General features: G+C 43.4%; 1 protein-coding gene across 2 annotated transcripts in view; it reads left to right on the forward strand.

Annotated features, from left to right (window-relative positions):
- SERPINE2 (serpin family E member 2) overlaps positions 1-1,129 on the forward strand; it is a 62,264-nt gene extending 61,135 nt beyond the window's left edge. For both annotated transcript variants that reach the window (XM_008259238.4, XM_051848113.2), the window contains one exon: positions 370-1,129. In XM_008259238.4, the coding sequence (XP_008257460.1) occupies positions 370-407 (38 nt within the window). In that variant the 3' untranslated portion in view covers positions 408-1,129. The remainder of the gene's footprint in view (positions 1-369) is intronic.
- Positions 1,130-13,001: the final 11,872 nt, after the last annotated feature.

Genomic DNA, 13,001 nt, shown 5'->3' on the forward strand with positions numbered 1-13,001 from the left:
TTCCTCATCCTTCTATCTCATTGCATCTTTAATGTTCTAATTAGTGTGCTCAGAAGCCAAACAGTTCAGTGTGGCAGCTTCCAGGCCATGTGGCTGTTTAACTTTAAATTACCATGAAATATAATTAAAAATTCAGTTTCTTAGTAACACCAGCCACATTTCAAGCACTCAGTTGGGCACTTGTCACTTGGGGCTACCCTACTGGTCTGTGAAGCAAAGACAATTTCTATCATGCAGAAAGTTCTATTAGACAGTATTACCAAGTGATAGGTTAAACATAGCACCTCCCCCAACACAGACCAAATATAATGTCTTTCAACTTCTTGTAAAGATTATTCTTTTATATATTGTTTCCTTTTAATTCTGTAGGTGCTGTCTTATTCATGGGGCAAATAAACAAACCCTGAAGAGTATACAAACGAACCATTGCAAAGAGCAGACTACTTTGCTATGAAGAAAAGACTCCTTTCCTACATCTTTCATAGTTCTGTTAAATATTTTTGTACATTACTTTCTTTTTCAAAACTAGTTCTTAGCAACAGACTCAGTGATGCAAGCAATTCTGTTCTGGGAGGTATTAGAAGGGTAAAAGGGCAGACGGATGGAACACTGTACTGAGAGTGAATAGAAAGGCTTCGACATGTCTAGAAGATTCTTTAAACTACTGAATGGTTACCTAGGTTAACAAACCCTCCTGAGTGTTTGCTGTCTGTTCAGTTCAGGATTTTTGTTTTTGTTTCTGTTTATTTGTGTGGCTTTTCAAAAGAAATGTAATCAGTGTGACAGGAAAAAAATGAGGACATTTTATGGTAGCTTTTACTTTTTTATGGAAATAAATATTTGCCTTTTTAATTCTCTTTCCCCACCTCCATCCAAAGTCTTGATAGCAAGCATTATTTTGGGGGTAGAAATAGCAAAATCTCTAGCCTCTCTGTGTTTTTGTTGTTGCTGCTGTTGTTGTTTTATATAATGCATGTATTCACTAAAATAAAGTTTTAAAAAACTAATGTCTTGCCACACAAGATTTGCTGTTGTGCAGTGTGCCTGTCACTACTGGTCTGTACTCTTTGGATCTGCATTTTTGTATTTTGTACAAAGTAAAAATAAAGTGTTATGGGTAGAAAAAGAAGCCATTTCTCTGCTATTTTGAAAGCATAGCAAAAAAAAAATTGAGCCTTTTAAAAATATGTCAACCTCTTGTAATAAGCCTTTGTGCTTAGGCAAACAGCAGGAAACTTGAAGCCCCTGGACTTTGCTTATCTTTTCTCTCTAAACCTGACAATCAAACACTATTCCCAGATTCAACACTTCTCAGTTTATAGATCATTTCGAGGAATAATTATTATAGACATCCTCATTCAAACCTTAATTGCCGTTCACTCAAGCAATGGCTAAGTATTCTCAGCAAAGATGGGGATTTTTGTAGCAAGTGCTGAGTGTTTACTGAGTGTTATAAATCTAAGGGAACAGTGAATGCTTCATTTTTGTTGATAGAGTTGAGAGTTTTTTTGACATAACAAACATTTTGGTCTTTTGGGATAACTTCCCAAGTTGAATTCAAGCACTCATCTCTTACCAAATTTAAAAATTTATTTTCTTTTTAGCTCATGAACTCTACTTGTTGCTCTTTTTTCTTTTAAAGATTTATTTATTCGAAAGAGTTACACAGAGAGAGGAGAGGCAGAGAGAGAGAGAGAGGTCTTCCATCCGATGGTTCACTCCCCAATATGCTGCAACAGCTGGAGCTGCGCCAATCCAAAGCTGGGAGCCAGGAGCTTCTTCCGGGTCTCCCACGCAGGTGCAGGGGCCCAAGGACTTGGGCCATCTTCTACTGCTTTCCCAGGACATAGCAGAGAGCTGGATCAGAAGTGGAGCAGCAGAGTCTAGAACCGGCACCCATATGGGATGCTGGAGCTTCAGGACAGGGCATTAACCTGCTGTGCCACAGCACCGGCCCTTGCTTGTTGCTCTTTCTACATTAAAACTTCACATTCCACACTCCATAAACTTGCCTCCTTAATTCTTATTTGTGAAGTGTGGTGAACTTTTTATGACTGAGTCATATACTTTGGCTAACCAAAAAAGAAGGGAGAAAGAGGAGAACTACTTTTCTTGTTTAGGAGTCAATGCTAAAGAAAATTATTTTGAAGGGCTCCCTCAGGCCACCTATATTGTAACAAACATCCTAATTGCTATTAGTGCCTTTTAGAGCCATTCTTACTGCATTATCCAGTATTGTGTTCCCATTGCTATATTAGCTTGAACAGTGTACAGTGGCAACAGCATTGCTGGTAAAATGAACATTGTATCCTCACTTGAGTCATTCATTCAAGTGCTGTATTGGTTGAAATTCTCCAAACAGAACCAGCAGGATGGATATAGATAGAGATGCAAGAAAGGTATTGAGAGGGGATTTTTAGGGGAATTGGCTCATGTCACTGTAGAGGCTGAGAATTCCCTTGATGTGCTGAGTCTAAGCTGGAGAGCCAGGGCATAGTATGGCTCAGGTATGAAGGCCTGAGACTCAAGGGAGCCATGACACAATGCTCAGTCAGAACCCCAAGCAAGGCCTGCAAACCTACAGCATGACTAGTACAAGTCTTGGCCTCCACATGCCGTGGACCCAAGGTGTTGGTGTCCTAAGGCAGAAGATGGGTGGCCCCGCTCGAGGGGAAAGTGAATTCACCTGGCCTCGGAATTTCGTTCTATCTGAGCCCTCTGCTGAGTGGGTGCTGCCCACCCATACTGGGTGATGGTGGATCACCCTGACTCAGTGCACTGTTCAAAGGCCCATCTATTGCGGAAACACCCTCACAGACATGTTCAGAAATACCAGCTAGCTATGTTATGCTTAATCTGCTCAGGTTGGCACCTAAGATTAACAATCATTGGTGCCTACCAGACACCAGGTAGCGGAGGCTACTAAAATAGATGTGTCCTTCCCCTTAGTAATGACATCCTGCAAGGAAGAAAGACAATCCTGATGTGGCAAAATACCTCACTGATGCAAATGTACTTACAAGGTATGGACTTGGGATGCAGTGGACATGAGTCTAAGAAGATGTAAAAGTGGCTGCATGGCCAGTGGTCCTTGGGCTCATGACAATAGCAGTGCTCATTCCAGAAGGGGCTGCAGCTGTGAGTGACCGCAGATTTGCTCTCCCCAGTAGTATCCTGGTTCTATTTTAGTGGACACAAGTAAGTATCTGGCCTCATTTGTGAGTACCGCCTTGACTCTTAGTAGACTCAAATTCACAATATTCAAAACTTGGAGAAATCATGTCAAGGTGTCCAGACTAATGATTATTTATTTTGGTATAAAACTTTTTTTAATTCATGCATACTTTAAAAAAAATCTTTCCTTAATTTTTATTTTAATTAATTTTTAACAGATTCAATATGACTTATAGATAAAAGTCTAAGAACATAATGATATTCCCCTCTTCCCTCTCTCCCCTAACCTTCCTTCCTACTACCCCCTTTCTCTTTTTTTTAGTTTTTGAGATAACATGTTTTAAATTTACGTTACATTAAAAGGGCTTAATACTTCATCGAATAAGAGGCTTAACAAGTAAAAACCAAAAAGATCCTAGTTAAGTGGGAATATAGACAATGCTATAAATAATAATTAAATGTACAAATGAGCATTTCACCCATGTACACCCATGAATAACAGTCATTCATAATTTCTTTCAATGAAATACAACCAATGACAATGTGATAATGTGCATTTTCATAAGTTTTTTGAAGACCCCTTATATGTATGCATGTCAAACATTTTTGCACCCAAATCAACATGCTTTAATTCCGTTTCCCACAAACTTTTTAAAATACTGTCATACATTGTCTCTATATTTTGACTTGATCCTCCCAATTTACTTATCTTTCTGTCTTCCTCACCAATCAATATCCGGATTCTGCTCCTGGCTGACTTTGGGAAAGTGTTTATAATCTCAGGTCTGGGAACAGAAGTTTTTCTCATTTTTAAAAAATGTAATGCAATGTTTACCTGTTGATATACACAAGATACTGAGTCAGTAAAACTTGTCTTTCTTCCACAAGATCAAGTTTATGAAAAGTGTTCCCTTGAGGAAAACTGGAATAAATTTAAGATATGGCAACTGCCACAAAAAAGGCAGGCCCACAATAGATCAATTTTGCATTGTAAGCGTGTTTGAGCAAACAGTTTAATCATACAGATGAGGTGATGGGACATGGTGCTTGAACAACACACAGATTTGAATTTTCCTAAAGTCACAAAATGGTAGTGCTATGGAAAAGTGGAGGCCAACACCCAACGAAGTCACTTTTGACAAAGAGATGGCCACTTTCAGTTCTGCCAGAGAAGCAATGGATAAAAGAGAGTAGGCAGGGGCTGGCCCTGTGGCATAGAAGGTTGCCTCCCCCTGCAGTGCCAGCATCACATATGGGTGCCGGTTTGAGTCCTGGCTGCTCCGCTTCTGATCCAGCTCCCTCCTAATGGCCTGGAAAAGCAGTGGAAGATGGCCCAAGTACTTGGGCCCTAGCTCCCCCATGGGAGACCCAGAAGAAGCTCTTGGCTCCTGGCTTGGGATCAGCCCAGCTCTGGCAGTTGTGGCCATTAGGAGAGTGAACCAGCAGAGAGAAGATCTCTCTCTCTCTCTCCTTCCTGTATTTCTGCCTTTTAAATAAATCAGAAAATCTCAAAAAAAAATTTTTTAAAGAGAATAGGCACTCACCCAAATATGTTGAAAGCTCTCTGTCTTACTGGCTTTTGAGTCTTTGTGCCGAAAAGGAGGCCCTGGCAGGTAACCTGGAAAGGAACCTCAATCATGAGAGAACCATCAGGTGCAGGGAGCGGCCTCTGCACTGGTAACTCCTTGTGTCTGAGAATGAAGAACTGAATGACACACGAGCTCCGCATTAAGGGGTCTGAAGTAGGAGCGGCAGTGGTTTGCTCTGAGCCAGCAGAGTGGCCAATGCCCACTTCTAGACCTGAGCAGTGCTGAGTGCCAGCAGAGGGCTTCTGTGTCGTCCTGTACTGACGGTCCACGTTAGGAAGCCGCATTGTTAAGGACAGCACCGGTTTTAAGCCTTGTTTCTTGAGAGATTCCAAAATTGTCTCTTTAACCCAATCTCTCTGATCTTGAAGAAAAGGAGTTATAGATGTTGTGATTTAAAGAAAAATTTGCTGAATGAGAAACACTGTTCTTCGGCATACTAAGTACACTGTTAGCGTTTGCAGCTAAAATTATTGAATATTAGGTAGCAAGATGGAAATGCTTTCAGTTTCTCACTGCTCTACGTTTTTCATCTGAAGTTTATAGAGCCACTGCTTGCAACCCCAAGCATCTCATATTGGAGTGCCAGTTCGAGTCACAGCTACTGCGCTCCTGATCCAGCTCCCTGAAAAGCAGCAGCCAATGGCCCAAGCACTTGGATCCCTGCCTCCCTGCCTGCCATGCAGCAGACCAGGATGGAGTTCCTGGCTCCTGCCTTCAGCCTGGCCCAGCCCCGACCACTGCAACCATTTGAGAAACAAACCAGCAAATCAAAGATCTCTTTCTCCCTTTGTCCTGTCCTGTCTCTGTCACTCTACCTTTCAAATAAATGAAAAATCTATTTTAAAAAAGTTTACAATCTCAGCTACCCGAGGTTAACAAAAAGGTACCAGGCCTTTGTGACTGTCCTTCCCAGCCAAGAACAACTCCTCTCAGGAGCCCACACAGAGATCACTGTCAGGCAGTCTGATGATGGTTAGCTGAATGCTTTTTTTTTTTTTTTATTGTGTTTGCTGGGAGCTTCTGGCCCCTACTGAAATGCTGTCTTGTATGAAGATGCTGACATCATTAACTTCTGTAGAGGATTCATCAGCAGAAAGTCAGGCACACTCCTCTGCTGTGACTTAGCGCTACACATTTCTGGCTGTCAATGACCTCATTACTCATCAGTTCTGCTGAAAGAGGCTCAGAATAGAACAAACTCATTAATTCATTTTATAATTTAATATAGAACAGCTCCAGAAAAAAAGATTCTGCAAATTACCAAATAACAGAATTCCCAGGGAGAAAAAGCAGAGTAAGTTAGTATTCCTAGCTTTCTTATTTTCCAGAAATTTTTCTTAAAGCATTAGTTTTTGTTGTTAGTCATCCAGATAAATGGGGAAAATAAAGAATGTTAATGGGACTCCTAGACACTACCAATGTCAAAACAGCATTTTCAGCAGGATATTTGTATTTGTGGTTGTGATTTTTTGATTCATGAATTTCCTCCTGGAAAAACTGTAGTTCTGGGGCAGGGATTAAACCGAGCAATCACTCTTGGTCTTCTCTACAGAGACCGGTGGCTTTGAGTGCTCTGAAACCTAACCAAAGAGCCAAGCTCTGGTCCTAGAAGACAACGGTGGAGGAGCTGTACAGCTCGAGGTTTGCAGAGACGAGCAGCGATCAGGTGATGAAGGGAGGAGAGGCCGACTTAAGGACGCAGAAGCTGAGCACGATGCTGCCAGCTGAGCACCCTCCCCTGCTCCCCTCGGCTGGGACAGGCTGTGAGCTGGCCCTCCCGATGGGAAGCATGACAGTGTCTGGTTGTCCAAGTGTCAACATGGGACGCTAGGCTTCCCGAGCTTCTATAGTGCATCGTCTCCCAGCCTAAGAAGAAAGGAGGAAGAAAGAAATAGCATAAAGGCTCTGACGACGATAGCCCTGCACTTTTGCCTTTCCAGTGAATATAAAGCAGCTCAAACATTGCTATCGTGGCTTCAGAGGTGAACTGATCATACAAATTCTTAACTTAGGGCATCCCAAGGGGCACGTGAGCTAGCTGCCACAGATGTGCCCACAGGATATTAGAGCCGTGAAAGGCCTTGGAAAGTCATGTTTCACCATAATTGCATGCCATATACATAGCTACTCTTCTGTATTAAACTGTGCAATGGGGTTAGAGCACCATCTAGTGGCCATAATCAATATAGTGCTGAAAACAGAGATCGCTCTAATTGGTTTCCTTTCTTACTGGAGTTATTCTAATTTCTAGTCCATGTTTTTCCCTCCCCATAACACACTTTGAGAATAATAATCCCAGTTTATTTATGCATGTAAATGTTAATTGAAAATAATAAGGCTTTTATAATTGAGCCGGTGGACATAAATTTGTTAAAGGATTTTTTTAAATTATTTTAAAGATTTATCTATTTGAAAGGCAGAGCTACAAAAACAGAGAAAGAGACATCTCTTACATCACTCCCCAGATGGCCACAATGGCCAAGACTCGGCCAAAAGCAAGGAGCTTGGAACTCAATCCAGGTCTCCCATCTTGTGTGCAGGGGCCCAACGAGTTGGGCCATCTTCTGCTGCTTTCACAGGTTTCACATTATCAGGGAGCTGGATCAGAAGTAGAGCAGCTGAGACTTGAACCTGAGTCTGTTTGGGATGCCGGTGTCTCAGTCATGGCTTTCCCTGCTGCACCACACCAACCCCAAGAACTTTTTTTGTGCAATTGTACTTCGGGAACTAGAAAATGGGAACAGGTGGGAAAGGAGACAAGAATTTCAAAGTAAATGACTAGTACCCTTCTGTGGCACCAATCCATTTAAGGAGCAGTGCTTTTCCATCCTGACAACTCCTTTAGTTTTTTTTTGTTTTTGTTTTTGTTTTTGTTTTTTTTTTTTTGACAGGTAGAGTTAGATAGTGAGAGAGAGAGACAGAGAGAAAGGTCTTCCTTCCATTGGTTCACCCCCGCAAATGGCCGCTATGGCCAACTCACTGCACCGATCGGAAGCCAGGAGCCAGGTGCTTCCTCCTGGTCTCCCATGTGGGTGCAGGGCCCAAGCACTTGGGCCATCCTCCACTGCACTCCTGGGCCACTGCAGAGAGCTGGACTGGAAGAGGAGCAACTGGGACAGAATCCGGCGCCCCAACTGGGACCAGAACCCGGGGTACCGGCACTGCAGGTGGAGAATTAGCCTAGTGAGCCATGGCGCTGGCCCTCCTTTAGTCTTACAATTTAGTTTTACAACAGGGATTAGGTAGTAGTCAAAGAGCCAGTCCTCCAGTGGTCACTGAGTGCCCTGTGTCATAAAACCCTGAATCCTCGTTACTCTTGCCCACTTAACAAATTTATGCAGTTTGTTCTCATAGGACAAATAAGATATCCAAGTTTCAAGCTATTTCATAGGGAACTGCAAAGTACATTGATTTTTAAAATATTTAGTATTTATATATTAGCATTTTATATTTATAAAGTCTATTACACACACACACACACGCATCACAGAGGAAGACAGTGCTCTTTTCTCTTGTTAACTGGTTAACTTCAATTACCGGCAAGGGCCAGAGCTGGGGCAGGTTAAAGCCAGAAGCAAGGAACTCAAAACAGGTCTCAGGTATGGGTGGCAGGGACCAAGTGCTTCAGCCATCACCCACTGCCTCCCAAGGTGTACATTAGCAGGAAGCTGTAACTGGGAGTGGAGCCAGGTCTTGAACACAGGCACTCCAATACAGGATGTGGGTGTCCCAACCAGTGTCTTAACCATTATACCAAATACTGTCCCAATTCATCATATTTTTGTCAGTGCTAAAGTAAAACTTAACAACTTACGTTCCAAGACTTTAGAATTCACATTTGTTGTAAATGATATAGATATTTAAACTTACAAATTAATCTTATGAACTTAGATTTGTTCAACCTATAAAACTAAAAGCATTACTAGTTTGACCATCGCTACAACTTGATTTAGCTCCTGAACTCACACAGGATTTTAAACCATAGGTTCAGGGCGTGGTGGTGTTGGGGGAAGGAAAATCGATCTAATTTTATTTAGGCAGTGGGCCTAATGGAAGTCCTTTATGTCATTGAAGGCATGTCTTTGGAAAGTGGTTCTTGCTAGATGATTGGTTATAAAAGCTAAGTTGGGCGCAGCCTCTCTCTGCCTCCTGGCTCACCATGTCATCCTTCCTCCATCCTCACCATTGGCCAAATCCTGATTTGGACTGTGAACCTTCAAAGCTGTGAACCAAAATATGCAGCTTGCTTTTGGTACTTTGATGAAAAGCTAACTTATACAAGCATTGGGGTTTAGAAGTTTAAAAACTGGGGTATCCAAGATGGCAGAACAGGGCAGATGGATTCAGGCTGGGAGAAATTAATATAAAAGAAGTGGAGAAACTACACTCTCAGGGTACAAATGCAGGGAAATTGCTGTGGGAGATCCTGTGAAAGCAGTAGAAACAGCCCAGACCTGTGTGGACACCACAGACACACAGCAAGGTACAGCGAGACAACAGAAGACCCAGCAGCTTGGATCCAGGAAAGAAGGCACCTGTCCTGGCAAACCAGGTAAGATTGGACTCCAGGGGCCCGTGATGCTGCTGATCCAGTGCAAGGAAGAGCTTAGTGAACTGCACCTTTTGAGTCTGGCTGGGATCCCTCAGGACAGCGGGGCTACTGCTCACCCAGAGGTGGGGAAAGAAAAAAAAAGGGCCTCACTCTCCCATCCTCCCTCCTACAATAGCAACCTGCAGCCAGCATTGGGAGGGCTGGCGCCATTTTTGGACATATGCAGGTAGTGGCCACCCCAACTTGTGTGCACGCACCCAGCAATTGTTGGGGTCACCCTCCACCCAGTCAGCAAGGGCACTCACAGCAGTGCAAGAGCGATGGACGGAGATGATCTCCACCATGCCAGCTGCACCCACAGGGCAACGGGAGGGGAGGAGGAGCCGTCCCTGCGGAAGGGAAGTGACACCTACGGGACACCCCTGTATGCCCAGCACAACTGTGAAGTGAGCAGGGCTGCGGCTGGCGGGTACTGTGCACACCCATGATCCAGAGATCTTACCAGAGAGAAAGACCAGCGCTCCTCACTAACGTCGAATCTGGTTGGGAGGACAAGACTCAATCTAGCAGGCTGGAACACACGTGGACAGTGGCCCTGGGAGCGCCTCAGTCCTCCTGCAATCAGGACCGGCTAGTGGGGCAGAGTGGCTCCACTTGGACTCCCTGATCCTGAGAGCCATTGGTGCTGAGACTGAGAAAACAGTGACGGTGTGAGGGGAGGCAGGGTACAGCTGGGATCTGGGCAATCACAGACTGCTGCGCTGTCCTCTCAGAGCTCCCAGGTTGCCTAAAGCAGCTCATAGCAGGGGGAATAGTGCTCACAGGAGGGGCTGTGCAGATCATATGTGCGGTTCATTCTGCTCTGTGGATGAGCATTGAATACACTGGTGTCGCTCCCCGTCTTCGTGGAGGAACGACACAGGACCCTGCGCTGTTCTTTCGTCTGCTCGGCCCTCCCCGGGTTTTCTGCTGGTTCTTCCCGGGTTGGCTACTATCCCTTCCACCTCCGTGGAAGGGCAGTTCCCCCTGGCCACATTCCCCACTTCCGCAGGGGAGCGGCACACCACCGGCCGGCTTTCTCGGGGGCTGCACAGGTGTTCCTTCAGCTAGATGTTCCCCTTAGATGTTCCCCATAGATGTTCCTGGTGCATGCCGTCTCTCTCCTCCTTTATAGTCCTCCTCCGCCAATCCTAACTCGGCTGCCCACACGCCGAGTACACTGCTCTCCTCCAATCAGGAGCAAGTCCTACAGTTTATTAGCTGAACTGGAGGCAGCTGTGTAGAAGCTGTTTACTTCTCTCCCAGCGCCATATTGTGGGAGAGCAGATGCATAGAATAAGTCTTAATTCCAGTAACTTAGTCCAGTCCGGATTGCTCCCCACACACTGGGGGCTAGTACCTGGGCACTCCTGAGCCTGGAGAAGGAGTGGTCACAACGACAGGTGACCACTCCTCTCCATCCAGTTAACCAGAGGAAAGCTACCATGCCCAACATGTATGTTACTCAGGATATCTGCCCCATCCTGGAGCACTGACCAGAATTCCCTGTCCACACCCACCACATACCTCTTAGTATTCACTGGAAGAGTAGACATTCCACTAAGCCACAGAGGCATAGCTCAAAAATAAAAGCCATCAGAGGGGGAAAAATAACATTCTACAAAAGCCTAAAAATAAATGTAAAAATTCAAAAAACAAGAATAAGGAAGACACTATGATCTCCACAAAGGAGTACAACAACATTTCAACATCTGAATGTGAAGATGAAGAGACTAAGGACATGCCGGAAATGGAATTCAAAAAACTAATCATAGGATTACTCCAAAGTAATCAGAAGCAAATTGAGGAGCTAAAGAAAATCATAAATGATATGAATGAAAATTTTCCCATGAAATTGAGATTTTAAAGAGAAATCAAAATGAAATACTAGAAATGAAGAATTCAATAGATCAAATAAAAATTGCAGTGGAAAGTCTGAACAACAGAGTTGGTAGGCAGAAGAAAGAATATCCAAGCTAGAAGGCAAATCTGCAAATTTTACAGTCAGACCAAAAAACAAGAAGAAATTAGAAAACTTAAAACAGTGTTGGAGATAAATGGGATACTATCAAATGACCTAACATAAGGGTCTTAGGAATGCCTGAAGGTGTGAAAAAAGAGAAGAGAATAGAAGGCCTACTTACTCAAATAATTACAGAAAACTTTCCTAACTTGGTGAAAGAAAGGAAGGTCGAAAGTACAGGAAGCACATAGACCTCCTAACAGATAGGACCAGAAAAGATCTTCACCATGACATGTTGTAGTCAGACTTTCCAAAATAAAGCATAAAGATTCTAAAATGCACATGAGAGAAATGCCAGATTACTTTCAGAGGAGGATCTCCATTAGACTCACAACAGACTTCTCATCAGAAACCCTGAAGGCTAGAAGACAAGGGCAAGATATAGTCCAAATCTTAAGAGAAAAAAAAAATTGTCAACTCAGAATACTGTACCCTGCAAAGCACTCATTTATGAATGAAGGTGAAATAAAGACTTCGATAACAGAGAAATTGAAAGAATTTGCCACCACATGTCCAGCCTTACAAAAGATGCTAAAGGATGTGCTACACAAGAAACACATAAACCCACCATCATGAAAAAATGTGAAGACAGAAAATCCCCTAGTCCAAAGTAAACAGGAATATTCACGGAAAAATGGCAGGACCAAGTAGTTACTTATTAACAGTTACCCTGAATGTAAATAGCCTCAACTCTCCAGTTAAAAGATATAGACTGACCGAATGGATTAAAAAACAAGACCCATCTATTTGCTACCCACAAAAAACACACATCACCAACAAACATACAAGTAGACTGAAAGTAAAAGGATAGAAAAAGAAATTCCATACAAACAGAAAAAAAAAAAAAAAGGGCCAGTGTAGCCATCCTAATAGCAGACAAAATAGACTTTAACATAAAAACTGTTAAAAGAAAGCAACAAGGACACTGTGTAATGATTAAGGCATCAATACAACAGGAAGGCGTGACTATAATACAAGCATATGCACCCAACTACAGGGTACTTGGCTATTTAAAAAATCTAATAACAGATCTCCAGGAAGACACAGACTCCAATACACTACTAATGGGGAACTTCAACATCCCACTTTCATCAGTGGATTGATCAACCAAACAGAAAATCAACAAAGAAAGAACAGAGCTGACACTATGGACCAAATCGACCTGATATTTACAGAACTTTTCACATTACAGTTGCAGAATACACATTCTTCTCAGCAGTGAATGGAACTTTCTCCAGGATAGACCATATACTAGGCCATAAAGCAAGTCTCAGAAAATATAAGTGTGGGGAGCAACTGAGACTAGACTAAGTTACTGGAATTAAGACTTATTCTATGCATCTGCTCTCCCACAATATGGCGCTGAGAAGGGAGAAACAGCTTCTACACAGCTGCCTCCAGTTCAACCAATAAACTGTAGGACCTGCTCCTGATTGGAGGAGAGCAGCGTACTCGGCGTGTGGGTAGCAGAGTTGGGATTGGTGGAAGAGGACTATAAAGGAGGAGAGAGACAACATGCACCAGGAACATCTAAGGGGAACATCTGAAGGAACACCTGAGCAGCCCCTGAGAGAGCCGGCCGGTGGTGTGCCGCTCCTCCGCGGAAGTGGGGAAAGTGGCAGGG

The sequence above is a fragment of the Oryctolagus cuniculus genome, chromosome 3 (assembly GCF_964237555.1).
Source record: "Oryctolagus cuniculus chromosome 3, mOryCun1.1, whole genome shotgun sequence".
Taxonomy (NCBI): Eukaryota; Metazoa; Chordata; class Mammalia; order Lagomorpha; family Leporidae; genus Oryctolagus; species Oryctolagus cuniculus.